The sequence below is a fragment of the Poecile atricapillus genome, chromosome 4, assembly GCF_030490865.1.
Source record: "Poecile atricapillus isolate bPoeAtr1 chromosome 4, bPoeAtr1.hap1, whole genome shotgun sequence".
Lineage (NCBI taxonomy): Eukaryota > Metazoa > Chordata > Aves > Passeriformes > Paridae > Poecile > Poecile atricapillus.
Window position 1 is genome coordinate 32,394,049 of NC_081252.1, and position 24,206 is coordinate 32,418,254.

The 24,206-nt window shown below is 38.0% G+C and overlaps 1 protein-coding gene across 2 annotated transcripts in view; it reads right to left on the bottom strand.

Annotated features, from left to right (window-relative positions):
- Positions 1–24,206, bottom strand: part of TNKS (tankyrase) — a 129,092-nt gene that overhangs the window by 29,690 nt on the left and 75,196 nt on the right. For both annotated transcript variants that reach the window (XM_058837379.1, XM_058837380.1), the window contains exons 6-11: positions 13,965–14,059; positions 10,972–11,038; positions 10,341–10,527; positions 8,249–8,370; positions 5,717–5,808; positions 5,548–5,626 (exon numbers count right to left, since the gene is read on the bottom strand). In XM_058837379.1, coding sequence (XP_058693362.1) covers positions 5,548–5,626; positions 5,717–5,808; positions 8,249–8,370; positions 10,341–10,527; positions 10,972–11,038; positions 13,965–14,059 — 642 coding nt within the window. The remainder of the gene's footprint in view (positions 1–5,547; positions 5,627–5,716; positions 5,809–8,248; positions 8,371–10,340; positions 10,528–10,971; positions 11,039–13,964; positions 14,060–24,206) is intronic.

The following is a 24,206-nucleotide window of genomic DNA, read 5'->3' on the forward strand; positions in this document are numbered from 1 at the left end:
AACATTTTTTTGCAAGACTTCATATCAGCTTTCTATCAAGATCAAATGCCCTAAATATCCCTCCTGCTCCTTGACACTACAAACAGCAGCACAAAAAGCAACAGCATCCGAGCACTAGGAGTTTCTCTGTGAAATCTTTCTAGAAGATGAACATTCTAAAAATCACATGTGAAACTTGTGCTCTGCCAGCAGTTTCGTATCACAGAACCCTTCCCTCCAACGTAAGTGCTCTAACTGCTCTCCTGCATTAATTCTGAAGACAAGCTTGCAGTATTGTCTTGTGTCTTGCTGCCTAACAATAAACATAGGAGTGAAGAAGCATTGGTGACAATTTCAAGCTAGGTCAGCAGAAAAACAGCAGAAAAAGAAGGGGTCAGTTTCACTCTGAAAGTTCCTACAGGATCCAGTCAGATGTTCCGCAATTACCTCTTCTGCATAAAAGCTTAAGATTAAGGTCAGGATGTTTGGATGTCTAAGCAGTGAGAAAAGTTGAACCAGTCAATCACAACAGACCACACAGTTCTTTATGATGTTTAACCATCACAGTCTAGAACCTGCTACATTTCTGAAAGGCAATTTTTCAATTCTTACTGTTCCCTGAGAAAATCATACCTCTCCCTGAAATGTCTGAAGCGAATGTGTTACACAACAAGGTTATTCCAAAACATTTCAGTTTGTTGTGTGGATCTAGATGGTGAACATTTGCAAATCCATGATCATGAAAGGCTGGCAACATGCTACTCAAACGCACAGAAATAACTGCATTATGCAAAGATGCATAAAGCAAGATCCTCCCAGGAGAGCAGAATGAATTCATTTCTGCTACCATCACAAATATGGACACTATCTCTCTGACATGACCTTATAAAAGCTCATTTTCTCTTGCAGAAGAAAAGCTTCAACAGTATCCTTTCCAGCATATCACAATTAAAGAGCATTCATTACATCTCCACACTTGCCCAAGATACTGGTGAACTTGCATGCTTGCAGGTCTTTCCTTCCAACAATCCTTCCAGTTTAGAAAATACTCTAATCCTTTACTTCTGCACTGCTAGAAAGCTGAGTGTCTTTCTGAACACATTAATTTCCCACGTGTCTATAAATCTGGACAAGAACTTAGTCATATGAAATATTCAACTATCTAGAAATACAATAAAACAGGATGAAACTTTTTCACTAGCTCGCCACCTCTGAATTATTTTTTAAATTAAAGATTTTGATCATCTTCAAAGATAAAATCAAGGCAGTTGAAGATTTGATCACAGGTCTAATAAATTTTTTTTATGTTTAAGGGTTCTTTGAAGATGCTCTGCTTCTATTTTTCATATGGTACTTTGAGAATATTCAACATCAAATAAGCAGTGGTGTGAAATGCTGTCTCACACAAACAGAGCAGGCAAACAAGGAAAAACTGTATGATCAACATTCTTGAAGAAAATTCTAAGAAATCCCAAGGTTTCTCACCTGTTTTTTAAATTGACAGTCAACTTCGACAAACTCAAGTACCAAGTTAATGAAAGCATCTTCCACATCTTCCAGAGAATGTGTGCTTAGATAAAACAGGTTGATGTACAACTAATGTCCACAAGGGCTTCTTCACAGTTCAAATTAAGAACCTAGTCTGTGCTCTCAGGACCAGCAAGACACACCAAAATAAGCAATTCATGATTAAGTGCTTGCCAGGGTCAATTCTTGCCCATACAAATCACAGAATATGTTGAGTTGGAAGGGACCCATAAGGATCCTTGATGGGACACCCCAAAAGTCACACCCTGTGCCTGAGAGCATTGTCCAAATGCCTACTGAACTGTCAGTGACCACTGTGCTGTGACCACTTCCCTGGGGAGCCTGTTCCAGTGCCCCACCACCTTCTGGGTGAAGAGCCTTTCCCTGATATCCAACCTAAACCTGACACAACTTCATGCTGCTCCCTCAAGTCCTGTCACTGATCACCACAGAGAAAAAATCAATGTTCTCAGATGTTCTTTCTGTAAAAGGAGTCTCAATCAAGCACATGTTATTCAAGCAGTCCTTAAGTGTTTATTATCATCTAACATACTTCAAATACCAAATTTACACAGTGATAACATTATGTATTATTAAATCCAGCTCCAAGGCCACAGACCATCCCTTGTTCATCCCAAATTCCCTAAAGCAGTCTTCATAATGCTTTAGCCCCTTCCATAGAACAAGAAAAGGCTACACATACATACTTCACTGTATGTGAACTCACTTTTGCTGTCTGACACAGCTGCTCCTCATGAAAACAGAAGAATTTCCTATAAAATGCTAAAACAATCACAAATTATTTTCAGTCTACAGCACTTTATATGACTTTGTCTCCTAAAGCTACTATTGCTGGTTATTTTGTGGATCAGTTGTCTGCCTTTTGTCATGGAATTTCAGAAGAAGAAAGTTCTGCTTTCTTTGAAGCCCTAATTACACATCTTTTTCAAATTGTTACTCTCTCAGTAATCAGTAAGTAGTGCTTTCCAGAAGGGAGATTAACAACAGAATGACACTCAAGTTAACTTCAACAGTACCTCTCCTTTGACAGAAGAAATGGCTGCAAAGTAAAAAAACCCTACATGGTAGGTGTCATCCATACACACTTCAGTAAGCATTTTATACGAGATCACAGTGGAAATCTTTATTTTATTTTATATAGAAAAAAGAGCACTTGATGGAAGAACTGAACATTTTGAAAAAGAGAAGGCTGCTTGGTGGCTGGTTGTGGGATAATTTTATTTTACTATTTGCATTAATGATCTTGACACATGAGAATAGTGCTGAAGGGCACAAATATAAAATATTAGCAAAATCAAGACTCTCTGTGCACTGCAAGATTGAAAGAAGGATCTAGTATTACTGTCTCAGCTCTATTAAAAAGGCAAATATGATCCCAGTATGCATTAGTCAGGCACTTACAACAGAGGTAATGAAGTGCCATCATGAAAGGCAGTGGAGGAATGAATTCTATTCTTGTTGCCTGAACTCCAAGATTTCCTCTGGTGCTAGTAGAGAGAAGGGGTTAGAAGGATGAATAGGAAAAGGCAACATTCCCTTGTGAGGGAAGATTAGGTGTTTGAGGCTTTTAGCCTACCAAAACAAAGGCTAAGAAGAATCAGTTTGTTCACTGCAAATACCTCACTGAAGGAAGCATCAAATAAGAAGAGAGGTATTTAAAAAGCAGGAGGGTGCAGTTCAAAGAACAAATGGCTCTTCACTGGGAGGCTGCTATTGCAGGGCGACTAGATTCACCAGCTCATGAGAACCCTCTCTTGTAAAAAATACAACCAGACATGATCAAAGAGCTTTAATATATCTGATTACATCTTATGAAGTAACTACAATTCAAGACACAAAAAGAGAAAACATGAAGGAAAAACGTCCCAACACACAACAAAAGAAAAACATCAAAACCTGTATCGTGCTTTAGGAATGAAAGCTGCCATGTCACAACAGTCAGAAACAAAGAAATACCAATGTCAAGAGTATCTGATGAACCAAATGCCTACAGTCAAAGCATGAGCAAGAGGTCAAATGATAATATACAAGCAAGACAAACATTTTAGAGTGATTAAATATGCCTAGTTAACTAACTAAGACTCTTGAGCATATCCCATCTGGGAACTTCAAAGTGCCTCATAAAGCCTTAATGATCTACCTCTCATTAAAAATTATGGGTGCGCTATTTACTGTTTTACAGCTAAGAAACTTTGGACACTGATCCACTGCAGTATGGATAGATGCACTTAATATTAACTTTGATTAGTCTCCTGCCATGCACTTAAGTGCTTTGCTAGATCATAAATGTGAATAGCCTATCCTCAGAATAACATAGGATATGGGATATGAATGAACAATGAGGTTTAATGATCTCTAGGTACCTCTATTTGCATACTGTTGATGTATGAATAAACAACAGAATACCCCACCCAGCATCATTCACAGTAGATCACTGTACACCACTCAGCACCATTAGTCAGTCTACAACTGACTCATGGATCATGATTTAGAAACCCCTGCTTCAGGAGATAAAAGAATTACAAGCTATCATCAGAACATGCTACTGACAAAAAAAAAAGGGTCCATTCTAGTAAGGATGCCATCTTTGAGCTTACTCCTAACATGACCTATAACTGAGCTAGATTTTCAAGGGAGCACTAATTTAAATAATGAGACTACAGTAGCAGCACATAGAAGCTCCTTGTATTTCAAAGCAGGTAATACTTTGGTATGAGTACATTTGAAAGTCCAGCATGTCCAGTTCAGTGCCTACCCAAATACCGTTAAGTATTGAATTCCTGTGCAAAAGCAGATCCATAAAATTATGAGATACCTATTCCTACAGCAAAATTATTTTTTTTAACTTTCAGTGCATAGGTATTCTATATAGAGTGAATCTGAGAAAATAATAACCAATAGTTTTAATGACTATAATCAAGAACTTTGACCCTGGTTTCTCCTTAGGCAAAACATAGTAGTCACCATATCATTAGGACTCTCAAATACAAACAACCCTGCCATGGTATTGTTGTTAAGGTATTCAATGATGCCATTAAAGTGTTATGGAAGTGAATCAAATCCGGCAGTGAGCTCTCATACTAGATTATAAATTAAAATCATTGTTTCAAAAAAAAAAACCACTTAACTGTGCATACAATTACATTGCTCATACCTCCTATCACAGCAAGAGTGACACTTGATCATTATTACAGGCCATAACATAATACAATAGGTAATAAATTTGTAAAAATGAATTCCTAATTTCTAGCTCCCTGAATGAAGAGGAAGACTTTCAAAAAGAGTAATCAGAGCCCCATTCAAAGCAAAAACAAGGGGACTTTTTATATTTTAGCCAATGCAAAGAAAGTATCCATCAAGAAGAGTCTCTAAGAAAATGAAGTAGTGATGTGTATCATCACCATGAATATTAAGTTTGCTGCCAAAAACCTACAGAAAGATTGTTCTGAAACACTTTTCAAAGACGGTTAAACCACATTCTAAATAAAGTTAGTTATACCTTCCTCTACCTTTAGCAACTTGCTGAACCATGTGCTTCTAAGCAAACTTCACCACAAGCTCACGAATTACTTAGGTTGGCACCTATAATAGCTAAAGGGCACAGCAAAACAATCCTACAAGAATAAGAAGCAAGCAAGGGCTAAGGAATACTCAGCATTAGAATATTAAACTCAGTGTCAGTGCCCTCAGCCATTGGATATTTTCCAGCCAAGAAGATAAAGCAATACAAGGTACTTAGATAACCACATTTATTAGAAATTATAACAAGGTTCATTAAAAATTAGTAAGGTAGACTCCTAAAGCCTGTATTCAGTTACTTGGAGAGAAGTAATTTTCAAATGGGATTCCTGAGGATCCTGTACTTATTTCAGATAAAACACACTTCAAGGTTAACACAAGAAGCACAAGGTATACAGAATAAAAAGCAGTAACTATCATAAAAACTTATGTGGTATATAATCAACATAACCCTTCTTCTTGATCCTTTGTCTTAAATGAAATACATGCAAGTATATTTACCTTTGCTCCATGTTTATGCAGAACTTCCATGACATCATTATGAGCTTTTTCAGCGGCAACATGTAAAGGTGTCATGAAACTTGAGGGGGGAAAAAAAAGGTGATGTATTAGTTTTACATTCCTAGTATGACAGAGGCCTTTGGGAAACTCAAACATTTCAGAAACCTACTCTTTGTTTTTCTCGTTTACATTTGCTCCTTTCCTGAGCAACAGTTCTGTAACTTGTTTCCTCTTCGGATGCACAGCAGCCACAGCACAGTGCTGCAAAAAAGTAAATAAAAAGCATATTTCAACTACACGGATCATAAAGAACTTTAAGGATACATTACTTCACCTCTTAATTATTCTGCTAAAATTTACAAACCGAATTCATCATACTGAACAAAACACAGACTTGTGATCAATGCTAAATTATTCTACTCAGAAAAATAATTTTAATTTTAAAGCTATTTGTCACTTAGGAAAAAAGCAGTATGGTCCCAACTACATTAACCAGCTATCAGGACAAAGCTGACACATCATGAACAAAGGAAGGAAAGACAAAGAGTTTGAAACAGCCTAACTTTTTACAGAGGGTCTCCAAAGGGGTCTGAAAGAATTCTGCTGCAGTTGTCAAACTGGCAGGGCTTTAAAGTCGCTTTGTTCCTTCTTCTCCAATGTGTACTGACCTTGTTAATGGCCATTTGCACCCAACTACAGATTTTGTAATAAGCAAACAAGCAATACATTTCTATTAGAGTATCTTTTTTCCCATGCTATGAGAAAGATACACCCTTCAACAAAGGGCTTCTCGTTGTCATGCCGCCCTTGTGAGACCACACTGCCCTTTGCTAGGTATAACTATTCTCCCAAATGTGGCTGGCATCTGTTGGTTTCTCAATAGTGGCTCTATCAACACATTCCTGAAGCCTGGAATTACCAGCATGGTTCCAAATAAGACTGAATACCCAGCTTTAAAATCAAGTCCAGAAATGCTTATTTCAATTTTGAACTTCTCAAGATAGCAGGCTATGAGAAACAGAAGAAACTTTTGGACTTTTCTGTTTATATCTTTACCCCATTTTAAACCAGTAACCCAAAGAAGGTAGAAAGTCTCCTGGAAGAGTTCTCTAACTTTCCAAAAGCAAAACGATAGCCTTTACAATTAGACAGACCCCAAACTCAATGTTCATAGGTAGCACTAGTACCAATAACCATTTTTTGTCCTTTTCAGCCTTCCTTATGAAGTAACTTTCACTCACGCTTCCACACTGTTGTTAATCAGCAGGGCACATCCAGATTTTGCCAAGGCAAACTTTGTAAATAAACATTAAGATCAACTTTTGGTCTGAAGAGTGGTAGCATTTTTAAGGCTTTGCAGATAATATCCCTGTCTCCATTTCCTGCCTATATGATAAATATGCCCTAAAATAAACAAATGCTGAAATACTGCCAAACTTCAAAGCAACACTAATACCTATGTCAAGTGTTTGCTTTGGCTTTTTGGCTAATACAGCTGAGACCCCAGTGGCCCATGGGAAATTTTATTATGCTTAGGGCAGGAATAGCTCAGTTAGATTACCCATAACCTCATCTGATCCTGGAAGCTAAGTCCTTTCATTTGGACTGGAGACAATTTGGAAATCTCATGTATAGCAGCCTAAAACTGCAAGCACTTAGTGAACAGTGAACCAAGTACATCAATAGAGCTAAAATATCCTATTTGGTCCAGCTGCCTCTACAGAATCAGCAGGCAGAAAAGAGCAAAGAGCATCACAGGACTATGAAGTGATCATTACACAGCTAAAGAGATGCCACATAGCAGCAGCTGATACACTCAGAAAGAAAAGGATAACATCATCCCAAATTTCATACTGTCTTCACATTCAGCCTATAAATCTCTCTTCTCTATCTTGCTTCCAATTTCCAAAGCGAGGATGCTGAATCCTCCACAGAGGAAACAGAGCATATGGATGCTTGGTACCCAACATGCAATGTTCTGATCACAATCACAGTGTTTCCTACACTAAATATGCAGTTGCATGCCTGCAGCTGAGATGTGCCACTGGGAAGAAAATGTTCCATTGGAAAAAAGGATCATAACTATAGTGGTTTTAATAATACCATCAGTGTCAGCTTCAAAGTTTTCACTACATCTGGGATCCTGGCTGTGTTCTTTGCTTCCACTGCTTCTTTAAACAATTAAATAAGAGCAGGGTAATACCAGCAAAGTCTCAAAAGACCCCTGTTTCTACAGCTAATGTGGTATTGTCAATACTATTCCAAACCTGTGATGTACACCTATTTTCACCACAATTTTATGTATCCTATGAAGCAAATTTGTAATCCCAAGTTTGCTCACCTAAAACATGAAGGAAACACTGGGCTACTGAAATATAATTTAACCCCATAAAAAAATCACAGCAACAGACCAACAAAATAAGAGGTTTATAGGAAAAAATGCAAGAGAAGTGAAAAATGAAGAGGTGAAGAGTGTCTGGAGAGATTCTGTAATCTACTAGAAGGAAGGAAAAAAGTGATAAAATAAATTATATGATGTTTTTTCTATAATGGTGATTTTATTCTAGTATAGAAAGTGTTCAATGCCAAATTCTCAGTCTCAGATGATGAATGTATTTTTGTAGTGTGGAAATTAAACTCCTTGACTCCAGGCTACCAGCACATTTATCATGAAACAAATGGATTGACTGTATAATCTCACCAGTGCAGTCTCATGTGACTGTGGCTGCTTAAAATTAATGATCTCCAAAGCAAGTGTCTTTTTCACTTTGGCTAGGTCTGCCTCTCTGGCTGCTTGCAGTAGAGAGTGTCCTTTGAATTCATCTGTTAGAGGAAAAAGACACATTTAATATTCAGCAAGATGTCACATTTATAAATGTTATTGCAGAAAGACAGCTATACTCAATTAAGAGGAAAGAGGAGTGCTTCTGCATGTCTCTGGGTGGCAGCTGACCTGGGACACAGAACATGAAAGAAGTTTTGCTGAAACCAAAGGGACACGCTAAAGAAGAGGGCAAGTTATTCCTTGAGTTAAATCCTTATAGCTTCTCCTCCATTTATCCTCCACCCACTTGACATTTAATGCATATATCACCTCTACATTACCCATGTCTATGTTCAAATGAGCACAATGCTATGAGATATTCTTAAGAAAATAAAGTGTTACAGTTGCTTGTCAAAAACGTTATTGTATTTGTATGACAAATAATTTGCTGTAAAGTCTAAGTATATATATAATTTCTATAAAATTATAAATAACAATAATACATATATAAAATGGAAATATAAAGTATTAAACTATTGGTCTTAAAGAAAGCCACCTAGCTAGGCATTTGAACCCAGTCTGCTTCAAAGATGAAACAAGTTTTGATAGCAAGTATATCTTTGCAAGTACAGATTGTTAATTTTGCTATTTCCAGATCTTGTTTAGCTCAGCAACTAGTTCATTTTACTTTTAAATAACTTTGAATTTGAAAAGAAGTGTTTCTCTTAAAAGGTACAGACAAAAGGCAGGTTAGCAGAAATTACATCTGACCCTGGGAACTAGAAAAAAAAATACCTCAACTTCACTAAAAATAAAAATATTTTTGTTTCATAAGCAAGCTTGAAATCCTAAATTTATTAACAAGGGGCTTTCTTCTCCCACCTTTGCTTTAATGTCTGGTTTAAATTTATTTGTAAACAAACCATAACTCAAAGCACAAGTGCAAATAAATCTTGAACTAGAAAATATAATGTAACTTTATTCCCAAAGTCTAAGACCAAACAACTCAAGAACATAAAAAACATGGTATTTTGGGATGCAGATACAAGCTATCCCATCAAGATACTGTCAAGTTTGACATAATGCTCACATTTGTTTACAAATTTCAGTGGATATTAATGGACATGAATCTTCCCTCATTGTGTTTAAGGAACTCTAAATACAGAAATAACCCAAAATTTAAATAGATTTTTTTTTTTGCTACCTAATTTAAATAAATGCTAAATTAACCTTCCTCAGAGCCAGAAGCTTTAGCCCAGGACTCAGAGTCTACTCAGAGTAGAGAAGTACCTGAAAGATACTAATGCTCTCCTCTTTTCTAGACCAAAGTTTTCTGCTTTGCATTATCTCACCATCTTCCCCTGCAAAGAATAGTGACTAGGCTAAAACCTGACTAGGTGTGATTGTTAGGGCAGGATCACATTATTAGTGTCTGGGGGCTTCTGCTATCCTGGAAAGGTGAGAGACAAAACCAAAAACTTATTTATAATTGAGAATCTAATTCTCAAGAAGCTTTCTGTAACTTCATAATGCTCTGGGGTTCCATGTATGTCTCAATTATCTTCTACATTTTATAAGAGTCAGGAAACAAATGCCCCAAAGAGGGAAAGAAAAGGCATACAAATTGAAATCAGAGTTGAAATACTGGTTTGTAAACAGCATAAGGATTGCAAAGACTACAAAAGTAGGTGATGGAATTTCCCTCTCCAAGGTTGCACACCAAAGCTACCTACCTCCTGTAAGCAATATAGAGCCTCAATACAGAGGCTCCTGTATGACTGAACTGGACTTTAAACATAGAAAACCACCGAAGTCACTGATTCAGCAGTGCCTTAGTAATTCTAAACTTCAGAAAACCAGGCAATATAACAAATGATGTATCAGAGGTACCTGTGCACTTCAAAGTGTGTGACACAGCTGCAGCTACTCTGCTGCTTTGCATCCACTTCTAAAGCTTGAGGAAGGTGGCCTGGAAGGAAAGCATCCCTTTCCACCCACCAACAAGTGTTTTCAGTCTGGAAGCACTTACAGGTCAGTCTCTCCCTGAGCTCAGGTGTTGGAGCCATGTCAACTGCGCTCTTGCCGTGGCAGTTGACCAAGGTGGGATCGGCGCCGTGGCTCAGCAGGAGGGAGCAGACCTCCACACGGTTCTTGGAAGCAGCCTCATGCAACGGGGTGAATTGCCAGAGGTCCATAGCATTCACACAGGCACCATGCTAGCACAGCAAAAAAACCCTTGGATTAGTAAGAAAACATCTTCAATAACTAAAAAGCTTACAAATTTTCATTTTATTATAAAAATTGGTTCAAATCACTCATGTATAAACACACATATGCAAAAAATTTAATTAAAAATATCAGTATATACAAAAATACTGTTGAATCTGCAAAACAAGACTGGAATTTCTACGTGAGCTAGTTTTTGAACAGAAAGATTCAACTCTACTATCAGTCCAAAGAAATAAGATAAAGAAAAAGCCACATATACTGTTCCAACAAAGACCTAAAGTTGCAGACTTCTGAAATGACAATATGATGTTTGAAACCTGTTACTAGTAGGGGGGAAAAAAAAATCTTACTTTTCAACTCCAATATAAACAGTTCTTATCTCATCTAACACATCTAAATCAACAGTAATTACTTTCCATCCTTGTACTTACCTTAAGCAGCAGCTCTGTAACCTCATAGTGTCCATAAGAACATGCATTATGAAGAGGCACAAGACCACTGCATGGAAAAAGAAAGCAAATGACAAATTTTTTTAAAGTGGCATTTTTAAAGGAGGAACAATTTCCTCCCTACTGAGGGGAAAAAAAATCAAATTAAAGCTAAAATATTTAAATAGTTATGTATTTAAAAATTAGGATTTACAAACTAATGGGAAAATCTGACTTCCCCAAACAACACATTACTTAAGAGTGGCATTAAAACTTGGGGTTTTGTTCCTTGGTTTTTGGAGGGATTTTTTGTGGCGGGCTTTTTTGCCTTAACAGGCCACAGATGTTTAATCTACCATTAAGACTAGCATTAAGTGGCTTTGACGTGATCTTTCTTGAAGCTGTTAGGGAGGGGGGAAAGTCCCATTCCACATTCAATTTCCTCAACAGTGTTCTGCTTCTGCCTAAATAGGAACTCCTGTTTAAAATGCTACGCGAAAGGCAAAACTCCCCAGATAACACTAACTTAACTCCTGGGTATTTTATGAAGATGTACAAATATCCATAGAAAGCAGACTCAAATTGCTGCTCTAGACTGTGGAATGACCTGATTTTCCTCCATTTTTTACAGTACAACCTATTTAACTGTTCAAGATACTTCTAAGAGAGTCCCTGTAATTTTTGTAGAGCTATATTACTGCAGGCCATACTTAAAAATGACACTAGCAAAGTAAATAACAGGGATTTAGTCACAAGCACAAGATGTAATAGAAGTCATGCATTGAAAAGGAGATGCGAGATGGGCAATTACTGCAGAGGACAAAATGAGTTTAATTCAAGCCAAGCATGACAGGCTAGTTATGGCTCAACAGATCAGTACACATAATACATGAAGACCATAATTAACCCCATAATACCTATGAAAAATACAGGGGGTAATTCCCAGGACTGCAAAACCAACTCAGAGAGAATTAGGACAGCAAGCAGCAGACAGCAATTAAATAAACTTAATTTTAAGGTGGATGCTCTCAGAAGCAGCAATACATTTGTCACAGGAGACGAAAATTTGTTCTGGGAAAATTTTCAGACTGTTTTTTCCATCATTACTTTTCTTAATTACAACTTATAGGTGCATGTGTGAGACAGAGAGAGACTATCCATTCCACAGAGCACTTAGAAAACCTGCCCCCTTCCAAAATGATGGTCATCTCAGAGAACTGAAGGGGCTTTAAGGCCTGTCAGCTAAGACAATCGCTGCAGCAATGCACCTGGCCACTTGTGCAGCATCCCCTCCCATTCCCCCTTCCAGCACAGCAGCTGTAAGGGAAAGGAGAGACCAGTGGAGAAAGAACTGCTTCCTTGGCTGGGCTTCTCCTTGGGAGTAACTAGAAGTGGTGACCATTTTGAAAATACAGAACAATTCCTAAGCACTTTCTCTGAACTGACTCCATTGAAGAGAAACTAGGAGTTCTATAAAATCAATGTAGCCTAATTTAGCTCCTTAAATGAAATGTGACAGTTATTTATAGCCTATTTACTTATAAATTATGTATAAATAAGAAACAGCAAGGTAAAACAAAACACCACGCTGATTCTAAATGTGTGATGCCACTAAAAAGAAAGTGGGAGCTTGATGTTTCTAAATATGTTTGGGTTGTTTTAAAGTTCAGTACAGAGTAAGTACTGAAAGGCTGTCCTTTCTTTGTTTGCTTTCCTTCCCCTCCTGCTCCAGCCCCAAGTTCAACTTAACTACCTTTCACACATTCCAAGCAAATTGTTCAAAACTCATTACAGCATCTACACTGGAATTTTCTACCAACTGATGCTGAAATTTTGAAAAGGTGCAAAATACCTTCAACTTGCTTAAATAATGCTGGATCTACCTAATTAGGTATTATACAGAGCTTTACTGTAGGACTTTTGTGGCTTATTTTTTGTGGGTTTTTGGGGGGGGCGCAAGGGGGAAGGTGTTTTATTGTGGTTTGTATTTTGGTGGGGGGGATTGTGGTGTGTTTTGGTTTTTTGTGGGGTTTTTTGGGTGTATTTTTATTTTTTGACTTACATAATACATAATACATCATTATACATTTAATGTTGTTACTACTAAAAAAGCCATTGGGGTAAACGGACAAACAAAAAAGCTGCTACAATTAGTCAAACTTTAAGAGTTTAGGTTGGAGAGAAAGGAAAGAAAGGAAGAAACGAAGAAAATTTAAAATCTAACACTAGGCTGGACTTGGCAGAAAATGAAAATAAAGGAAGTACCTCAAGTTTGCTGCTGGAGACAGCACACACACATATCTTATTTCTATGGTTTCTGAATACAAAATGTACGCCTTTAACTAGGGGCCAAATTTCTACAATATTAGGACTAAGCCTTTCAATCCAACCATCACGAAAATCATCAACTTAGAGATCAGAAATATATGGCTGAGAACAACGCACAGCATGTTATCATTTCACATTTCTGACTGCTGTGCACTTTGCTGATATCTTACATAACTACTACCCTTAATGCAAAAATAGAATAATTTAGCCTCTACTGTATCTTGATTTTTGCTGTCAGCTTCAATGAAGATAGATTTATGAGGACCACTAGTTGTGAGCACATGAGCATTATGGATATTACTTGGAATTACATCCACATATGTGAAACAGGATAACAGACCATAGCTAAGTTTTTCAATGCACATCTTTCACTAAGCCCTTGTATCTTCTCATCACCTTTCCAAAAATAATGCTGCTAGTCCGTAATTTCAAAGGGTAGTCTGTGAATAGAAGTAAAGATCAAAGTTTGGGAAAAATTTTAAAGGTGTGAAAAATACTTAAAACTTAAGTGCAATCACAACTAATCTGAAGGACACTCAGATTTTGGAAGCAAATATTAGACACTATTTGAGATTATGCTGCAACACGAACCAAAGAAATAATTCTTTATCCTGACTAATACAAAACCACTGCTGCAAACAGGCAATATATCAATTAATTTTACATACCCTTTGTCCTTTGCATGTACATCTGCACCATGCTGAAGCAGAAGCTGGACTATCCGAACTCTGTTGTAGCCAGCTGCTAGGTGTAAAGGAGTGGACTGCAAAACAAAAGAAGATGAAGAATGGGAGCCACATCAATCTGAAGTCCTGTACTCCCTGCCATTGAAATACTCTTAGTTTCTCTTATATATTGTGCCAAGATAAGTTAAAGTACCTGTCTGTGGTTAGCTGAATTAACAAATACACAGCACATGCAAGCCCCTCCCCTCCTTTTTTGGTTGTCAAACCAAAAGAATATGCCTTAAGGTGGGTAGGAATACAGGCACCCCTAAGGCAGTAACAGCCTCTTAATTTAAACCTAATTTTAAAAATCATTATCATCATCTCAGCACCAAAAAAATATCTATACATGTTCTGTGCTGTGGTAAAAACAAAGAGCAAACTGTATGCAGATTGCAGTTTCCTGCAAAATACAGGTCTTCAGCAGTAATGCACCTTGCTGCATAAGAACAGAGTAATAACACCTTTCTCCATGGCTAACTCATATGAATTTTAACTGAAAGCTTTTGAGTTGACAACAGTAATTCCCCTTGAAGTTTATTTTTAAAAGCTTTTTATTATGAAACAAATTTTATGTGCTGTCTCAGCCTGGGGGGACTGCTTTCTTACAGAAATGGATGATGCTGTTTCCTCCCTCCCGAGGCTGAGAAGCTGAGGATTTTAAAGGGATCTTTGTTGCAATTTATCTTGTGGCATGCAGCCAAATGATACAATTTTCTTACAGTAAAACCCCACACATAAAGCAGCTTGAAACATGGGAAAACTTACATATCTCACTGTATTATGCCAAGTATAGATTTAGTTTCAGCATTAAAACACTGTTATACAGTATTACAAGGGGAAATACCATATTTCACTATTATAAAGAGGTTAAAAAACAAAAAAATTAAGACAAACGGTCTCATCTGTGATGAACAGCAGCAAGTAATACATATCCACAAACAGTATGGATTTCCAAGAACACGTATTTAGTATGTCCATAACTTGGGAGCAGTCTGTATTATATTTTACTAAAGTCTCCACACTTTGCTACTTTGCTTAAGAGAGAGTAACTGCTTTAACAACTACCAAGTGTCCTATGCAGCACACTGACGACACAGGTTGTACTATCAGAAATGACAGCATAGGGTATCTCTTAGAAAAACACCTGGGAAACTCAGTAAATTTAGGGAAGCAGTTATGGAAGTTTCCATGAGAACTGTCTTCAGAATTATCTATACTCAAGATAAGGACCTCTAACATTCCTATCATCAACATCCCCAGAGTGTTTCCAAGATACAAAATACCAGTAACAACAAACATGTCCAACCTTTTAGTAGTTTCACCACACAAATTATTAGGCTCTATTACTCTGTTTAAGGCTTCTACTACTGAATTAACAACTTAGACTGATCTAGAAGGCAATATATTCTTTTTATATCTGCCCCTATTATAAAATAAGTGTCCCCTGCATATCATAAACACTAATGAAAATGTGATGTGGATAAGGACGATGCTGCTACTGACATTAGCAGAATACTTCAATACTGTTTATTCTGACAGTTGCCTTGATTTGGCTACTAAATCCAGTTTTACCAATTGAATTAGTAACTCAGAAAACCTAAAATTAAGTTGAAATGGACTACAGAAAGGTCTGTCTATTCAAAGGTCTAGACTCCAGAGAAATTGGAGCCAAGCATTAAATGTCTGGAACACTGCAGGATCCTTTAACCTCACTACTAATTAAACTACATCCATTCTTGTCTGCGTGCCACTTCTAAAACAATGATGGCACACTTCCAAAATGATGCTTTACTCATAGGAAACATTATTAACAGAGATGTTCTCAATAAAGACACATAACCCCAGAGACTTGCTCACTCCTTAAAATTAAAAGAAAAACTATTATGACTCTGGCTGGGACTGTGCACTTTGTATTTCTAGGGTTAGTAGACCTGCATTTGCTAAATAACTTCATTAGAGAAGAAACCCAAAAATTTTCAGGTTTATAGCTGCACAACAAATGGCATAAATGAAGCAAATCAGTGTTAACCCAAATCTTCAGACAACTTACATCCCTGTCTGTCAGAACTGTGAGCTACTTCCTTCTCCTCTCAAGCAAGGGCATGCAGACACCTCAAATTGAAATACAGAGTATCTTGTCTTGCCCAGCACACCAAGAATTATGTATCTGCAGCCAGGCACCTGACCTTTGGTGTGCTTGCCTTGTGGCTCCACAGCAGCTTCAGTGAAGCTGTGTGCCATGCCACCTCTCCAAGGAGGGGTCAACTGATGCTCCCTGTGCCCATCCCTGGAGATGGGGCTGAGATCTCCACCAGGAAGCATGCTTCAACTCTGCAAATGGAAACACCCAGTGCTGGAGAGGCAGGGAGTTAGGGGGCCAGAGACCACTTAACTCATGGGCAAGGACAAGTTACACACATACAAGTGCAGGAGCAGACAACCTGCAGTGATGCTCCCCCTGTATCCACAAGCCAGCATTCCCAGTTGCTTATTAGCTTGGCTAAATGGCTCTTCTAAATGCTGTGCTTACATATGCTTCAGGAAGGAGAAAGCAGGAAGATTCTATCTCCATGATTTTTAAAAACTTCTTTTCCTTTCTTGTGAGAAAGAGTATTCATTAATGCTGTAGATTTAATATGTAAAAATACTAATCTGGAGTTACTACTTTCTGTGATAATTACAGAATCTAGGTAAGACAATATTGTGCTACACATACTCATCAGATGACTTTATGAGCCCTCAAAAAAAAAAAAAAAGAAAAAAAGAAGTGAACAGTGGCAGTAGAGAATGATTCTTAAAATTAACATGCTTATTTATATAGCATCAGGGAAGTAAAAACTAAATACCATTCACAGCAATGTCTACTGCACCTGAAAGGCATATAAAATTAATTATTTAATATAAAAAAAGCAGACTTCATAAAAAACATCTCTCAATTAACCCCTCCTCCCATATCTTGCAAAATTTGGCAAGACTCACTAACAAAAATCCTTAGAGGGCATTTACCTTCCAAGACTCACATTCACAGTTACCAGGCCAATCACACTGTCTTACGTGCTACTGTAATTAAAGAGAATGTAACTTCATTTTTACTAAGTAGACCATCATGCAGGATGCTCATATTATTTGAAAGTTTTATGGCAGCTGTAACTGAGCCAAGGCAAGTACTGAGCACTTTAAGGAACATCACTGTACACAAGACGGCAATTGCTGTCAACCTATATACCTACTATTTATAGTAAGGTAGGTGTTTTTGCCTGCAGTCTTTTTGATAATGTGTTGCCTGGGAATACAAGAAATGCATTTGTTAGATTTGATACTGTTCTCAGCAAGCCTTAGGTATATCTGCACTGCTTCATTACCAACAGCTGATTTGATGACCCCTGCTCAAGGTCAGCTGCCTTGGACTTGCCATCCCTTGTTCACCTGCATCAAACAAAGGGGCCCTGAGGGATCTCCAGTGCTGCAGGCTCTGAGCAGCTTCTGCTAAAATCTGAAAATTTGTTTCAACAAACTGTCCACAGGCAATGTGGGAGTGTTAGCTCCAAGCACCATCCGTTTCCCTTCCTATTTTGCTGAAGAGTCTTCAGCAGCTCCTCAGACAGTAAGGCTGCCACTGCCTCAGATGAAAGTTTCATTTCAGATTCAAATTACACATTTTAAGGGCAACTTTAAACAGAGGGATCTTATGTAACCATCTTATATTATGCATTATCTGCATGATTAATAACAGCTGCAGGAACTGTTTAAAAACTAATATCTCCTGTTCTTGTTTCCTACTGCCAAAATCTTTATATAATGCTATCTGATAAAAATCTTAATCTATGTGTTTCTCTCATTCTCAACTTGCCATCCCAAAGGCTACTAAAATCAACAATCTTATTACATAAATAATGTCTCATCATACATTTTATTTATATCCCTATACAGTGATTTAGAATTATTATGAATTCATTTAATTGTCTACAGGAAGGGCATTCTCAAAATAAAGAGGCAACACTCTGATTTTGACGGCCAGCTCTGGCCTTGACATGTGGCTACATTCATGCTCAGAAGGTCCCCACAGGGATATGCACGAGTAAGGGTGGCACTTACACAGATGGGGAAACAAGTAAAGCTTGCCAAAAAATACCTAATGATACTTGTACACTTATTGTTAACTCTTCTACAACACCCTGCTGACAGAGAGCATACAGCAAAAAAAAAAAAAAAAGAAAAATAAGGAGGAGGGATTTTAAAATGTTTTGTATAGACTTTAATATTTGTGACTTTTTATATCATATCTGTAATTACCTTCAGATTTAGAAGATTTGGAAATAGCAGGTATGCAGCAAACTCCCATTTAACAAACGCAGTTCAAAAAAAACCTTTACTTTATTCAGATCATACTGCTCTTAGAAAACAGCAATAAAAATATCTTAAAACTCTTGTAGTTTGTCATACTAACTTCCCTTCAGAGAAGTGTTTCACCTCCTTCGAATTAAGGGAAGAGCACAGGGGCTTCTAATCGCAGAAGACACTTTTGTTTCATAGCTTTGCATAAAACTGTTTTGAAAGATGTCCTGACTCCTGGTAAAGCAAACAACTTCCTCTTTTCTGTGTTAGAATTTATGACAGAATCTTTCTTTCCAATCACAGTAGTCTGTGCTTGATGCTGCTCTCTTGCAGGCATCTCTAAAATGAACCACATCAATCATGAGGCTACATCAGGAAGACATTCCGGATGCAAGTGGAGTACCTCCTGTCACCACTTTATCATACTGATTAATGGGGTACGAAAACAAGTTGCAAAACCACAACGATCTGGCAGACACATTCCTAAACTTTTCCACTGTGGAAATGATCAGGCCTTTCCTTTGCTGCTCAGATACCAACCTTGCATTCTAATTTTAAACAGTGCACCCATCTTACACCTTCATTTTAAATGAATTTGGAAGCTTTCTTGGGAAATTGCTCATTAACATTTATTTGTATCATGCCAAGACTGGACTTATATCCAAAATATTTCCTTCTATAAACAAGTATTTCAAATAACTCAAAATAATTATTTTATATTCCTGTTATAATGCTCTTACACATTTGGTACTACAGAAATAAAGTTCCCTAGCCCTGGCTGAAGAATTATGCTTTTAATGAGCAGGAAAGGGGCTGTGCTTTTGTTCACCAGCCACACGACTTGTCACTTTAACCATGTTGGTCATTTTATAGCAGTATTGAGTTATTTAATTCATGATTGACAATTATGCTTTAGGGACAAACTTATAGATGCTGCTTCAGGAAAACAAGTAATGTCAGACTGCTGACTGTAGATGAGCTAGCTGCAACTACAGAGATAAGCACAGGGATGAAGAGCTTAAACTAATTTCCTTATGTAAAAAAAACATAATAAACAAGAAACAAACAAACACTCCTACAAACAAACAAAATTCCTAAAGACTAGAATTATAAAATGCTTAAGGAAGACATTTCTCACTCCACTGTTTCTAGTGGTAACTTAACTGCTTCATCTTCAGAACACAGCCAATAATAATTAATTAGACTATTGAACTGGACAGGCTTAGTGTAGTAAAATTCTGAAAAATATCATGTCACAGATTTCCCATACTGCTTTGTAACAGCCAGTGAAAGGGGAAATGAACTGAATAGCTCACCAATTCAGAATTTGCAAGTCACAGAGTATCTGAATTTAGAGGTCTGGTAAATGAGATGATCTCTTGGCAGGTGGGGGGTGGTGGTGAGGAACCAACTGTTTTGAGCTGTAAACCAGCAAAGACAAAACCAGCTAGATTTCACAGACACAGCAATGCTAGGGCAGAGCATCAATGGGCAAGAATGTTCATAAACTCAAGGAAAAGAGTTAAAAAACACAGAAAGAGAAGATTAAAATACTGAAAATACAGTGACAGAGTAATGCTTCATTTGGAAGAGGTTTACTTGGGTGGGCAGACCAGCTCCTCATATCCAGGGAGTATTTAAATCTATTCCTTCTCAGGGGGCTGTACTGTCTGGAACTACTGAATCCTTCTCTAGTAGATCTGACCTTTGAGAGACAACATAATTTTCTGACTGTATGTCTGAACCTCTAAGACCTCATGACAAGGGTTGGCATCAGTTCCATACATTAATATAGTGACCCTGTTGTACTGCAACTTGGGCTAAGTGCTGATAAATAAGGGGGCAGGAGATTTATGAGAGAAAAGCTTTTTCAATCACCTACATGCCTAGCGTAGGGAAGGAACAACAGGATGACAAACGTGATGTTGCACAGGGGTAGACAGAAATAGCTGGAGTGTCTCCATTGCAAGGTTAAATGAAGGTGGAGCAGGAAATCACAGAATCAACTAGGTTTAAAAAGACCTTTGAGATGGAGTCCAACCTATGACTGAACACCACCTTGTCAACTAGACCATGCCACTGAGGGCCACATCCAGTTTCCTCTTAAACACCGCTAGGGATGGTGACTCCACCAGCCCTCTGGGCAGCTCATTCCAATGACCAATCACTCCTTCTGTGAAGAAATTCTTTCTCATGTCCAACCTAAACCTTCCCAGGTGTAGCTTAAGGCTTTGTCCTCTTGTCCTTTTGCTGGTTGCCTGGGAGAAGAGACAGATCCTCACTTTGGCATATCCTCCCTTCAGGCAATTGTACAGTGATAAGGTCTCTTCTGAGCATCCTTTTCTCCAGGCTAAACAACTCCAGCTCCCTCAGCTACTCCTCACAGGACTTGTGCTCCAAATCCTTCAACAGCCCTGCTGCCCTTCTTTGGATATGCTCCATCATCTCAACATTCCTCCTGAACTGAGGGGCCCAGAACTGGACATAGCACTTGAGGTGTGGCCTTACCAGTACCAAATACAGGGGAAGAATGACCTCCCTGCTCCTGCTGGCCGCACTATTCCTGATCCAGGCCAGGATGCCATTGGCCTTCTTGGCCACCTGGGTACTCTGCTGGCTCAGCTGCTTGCAACCAACACTCCCAGGTTCTTTTCTGCCTTGCTGCTGTCCAGCCACTCTGTCCTCAGCCTGTAGCACTGCAGGGAGTTGTCATTACTTTCAGAGACAAACCTAGAAACATAGACTAAGGGGAAAAAGGTAAAGGGCTGAGAGAGACACTTAAATCTTTAAACAGAACACCATTGATTTCTGAAGGGTTTCACAAACAGCAGATGACATAAATGGGACACTAGTAATCTTTGACCTCTTGCTAAACAAGAATTAAAACACAACACCTCCTCTCTTCCCTGGAACTCTTCTGTATATGTATCTCAAACAACATTTGGCAAAGCAGATCCGCAGAGGATGTGTCAGAAAAACTGAGTAACACTCCTCACAAAACCATAGTATTCTCAGAAAACTGATCTACACAAGAATCTCTTCCATTTCTACATGCATAGGATGAAGGTGTAGCTGGGGATGGAACTGCAATATGAAAAAGAAATTCTGGGGTTTTCACCACAACATAGCATTTGTAGTTTTCCCAGATTCAGAAGCACAGACTACGTCTCTGGCAGCACTCAATGACACAGGGAGAGGAACTTTGAGATGGATTATCAGAGAAGCAGAGGAGTATATGCTGTTTCTTTGGTGATAGATGCTGACAGCTGAGGGAATAGTGGCTTGCTGAGCTACATAAAGAAAAAATTACAGTTAAGATCCACTCTCTTCTCCTAAGGGAATGTGGCTGATGTTATTTAACACTGAAAGTAGATCTATGCTGACTTGAAAGATATGGTAGAACATTACACAGAAACTACTTAAAGTATCATTGTGTCCAGCATAGCCATTTTTGGCAATCTGAAGATGCACACCAAATTACCAGAGAACCAAAACTGCTGGGATTTTTTTGCTTACACTCTCTTCTTTTACCACTTCTTATCAGAATCTTAATAGAGCCACAGATACACTGAGTTGCAGGGGTCCATCAGGATCACTGAGTCCAACTCCTGGCCCTGCACAAGACATCCCAAGAGTCACACCACGTGCCTGAGAGTGTTTTTTACATTGTGGCACCCAGAAAGGGGGGTGAGGTTGCCCCAGTGCAGAGCAGAGCGGGACAATCCCGTCCCTTCCCTGGCTGATGCCCCCAGGACAGGGTTGGCCCTCCTGGCTGCCAGGGCTCAGTGACTCACATTCAATTGCCATTGACCAGGACCCCCAGGTGCCTTTCTGCAGCGCTGCTCTCCAGCCTCTCGTTCCCCAGTCTGTACGGACATCGATGTCTTTCCTACTATCATCAACTAACAATCTTTTTTTTCCCTCTTCCTTTTTATCTATCTTATTATTTTTACTACTTCTATTAATCTTTATGTATTTACTTTGCTTCCCCACCTTCCCCTTCCAACTAGAAACTTTCCAGGCTTCAGTTTGTAATATTTTCACATTATTAAGAAGGAATAAACTAATTAATTAAATTAATAAATTTGACCATTCTCTCTGCTAACATGGCTTCAAACCAGCACTTCACTCATTTTATTGAAACTGGGGTCAGAATAAACTGTTATGCAATGCTTGCATATGGACAGCATTTCAGCTCCAGTGCCAAATATTAAATATTTATACCTTATATTTTGATATTTAATTATAACATTAAATACAAAATAATTAATAAAATTAAATACACAAAATACTCTTTTTGCATTACAGTGATAATTTACAAATTTTAGAATTAAATTACTTTATAATCAAATCAAATAGCCTTCACCATTCTTTTGAAGAGCAGCCTTGCAAAATACAGGGAAAATGACAGAGAATTTGTCTTGTAATTCCAATTGAAAAGTTATGGTTATTAGAATATGAATATTCTAAAGAATTTAATCTGTAAGAAATAAGCTTCTTTTATTAAGTAGTCGCATATAGTATTACTTGGAAAAGACTAATCAAATCACCTCAATTTTCTTGTTCATCAATGACAAATCCATCATCAATTACAATGGCTTATTTTGGCATTTTCCTCCCCTTTTATCCTTTATCTACTGTGTGCTCAGTCAACTTAAACAATACTTTTAGAAATGGTTATGTAAATACATCTCTCCTTGCACATAAGTATTTGCAGTTCTTTTCATTTAGAACTAAATTGATCATTCTAAATAATCCATATAACCTCTCAAATCAGTGATGGGGTTGTATGAGCAAGTGATAACTGATGTGCTGGGAAAAATCAAAGAGGCAGTAAAGGAAGAAAAGACAAGGGCTTTGGGTGACCTAAGAGGTGAAATGTTTGGATGCTATCAGTGACTCTTCTACAGAGAAAGTGGCCAGGAAGGCCACAAGGGTAAATGGAACTACTAGGGTGGGACCAAGCGACACCTGAAGCAAAACCTTTCAGTAGAAGTTGTCTTTAACAGCAGCTACAACACACTCAGATTCAACTTATCTACAGGGGAAATACTTGCTAAAATAATCCAGCATGAGGCACCAACTCCACCATAGTGGAGCTGTGAAAAAAATGGCAAGTTTTTAAAAATAAACTAGAATTGGTAGGTAAGAAATTATACAGACAGTATAAAAACTACTAATGAAGATCATACTGGGGACACACCTTGCTAATGCATACCTGCTATTGGGATGGGATTGATATGGTAAAAGAAGCCAGTATGACCAACAGCAAGCTAAAAGAGTTTACTAGAATTAAGAGAACATTCAAAAAGCTGAATTTACAAACTTGAGAAAAACACAAGGATCACAAACTCTAGTAGTTTAGAGGTGAAAATACAAGTAGACAGGCAAAAACAGTTTGACTGGTGAAATGAATTCAAACCAGACATAACTTCTTGCAACCCACTAGGAGCACGAAACACACCAGCCAGTCCAGTGGGGCAAGGTGATGCTTGGGCAAGAAATGGATGTCTTACAGGCAATAAGGCACTGTAAAAAACTAAAGGAATTTTTTTATGGTATACATCTTAGAAGAAACAGTAAGTCTTATTCCAGTATTCTGGCCAGTGACCATGTACATATTTGGGAGCATGGAGAAGCTTGGCAAAAGACCTGTCTGAAACAAAATTAAGAAAGAGGTAGTCATCCCCACAACCAAAATACATATCAACAAATTGCCAAGACCAAACTGGATCCACTCTAAGAGAGCACAGGAGAATGAAACAGGTGAATTACTAGTTGTACATGACCTTCTCTTAAGATTATTTTGGTATGTGAAGACACGGAAGTTACAAACCAATCATTAAT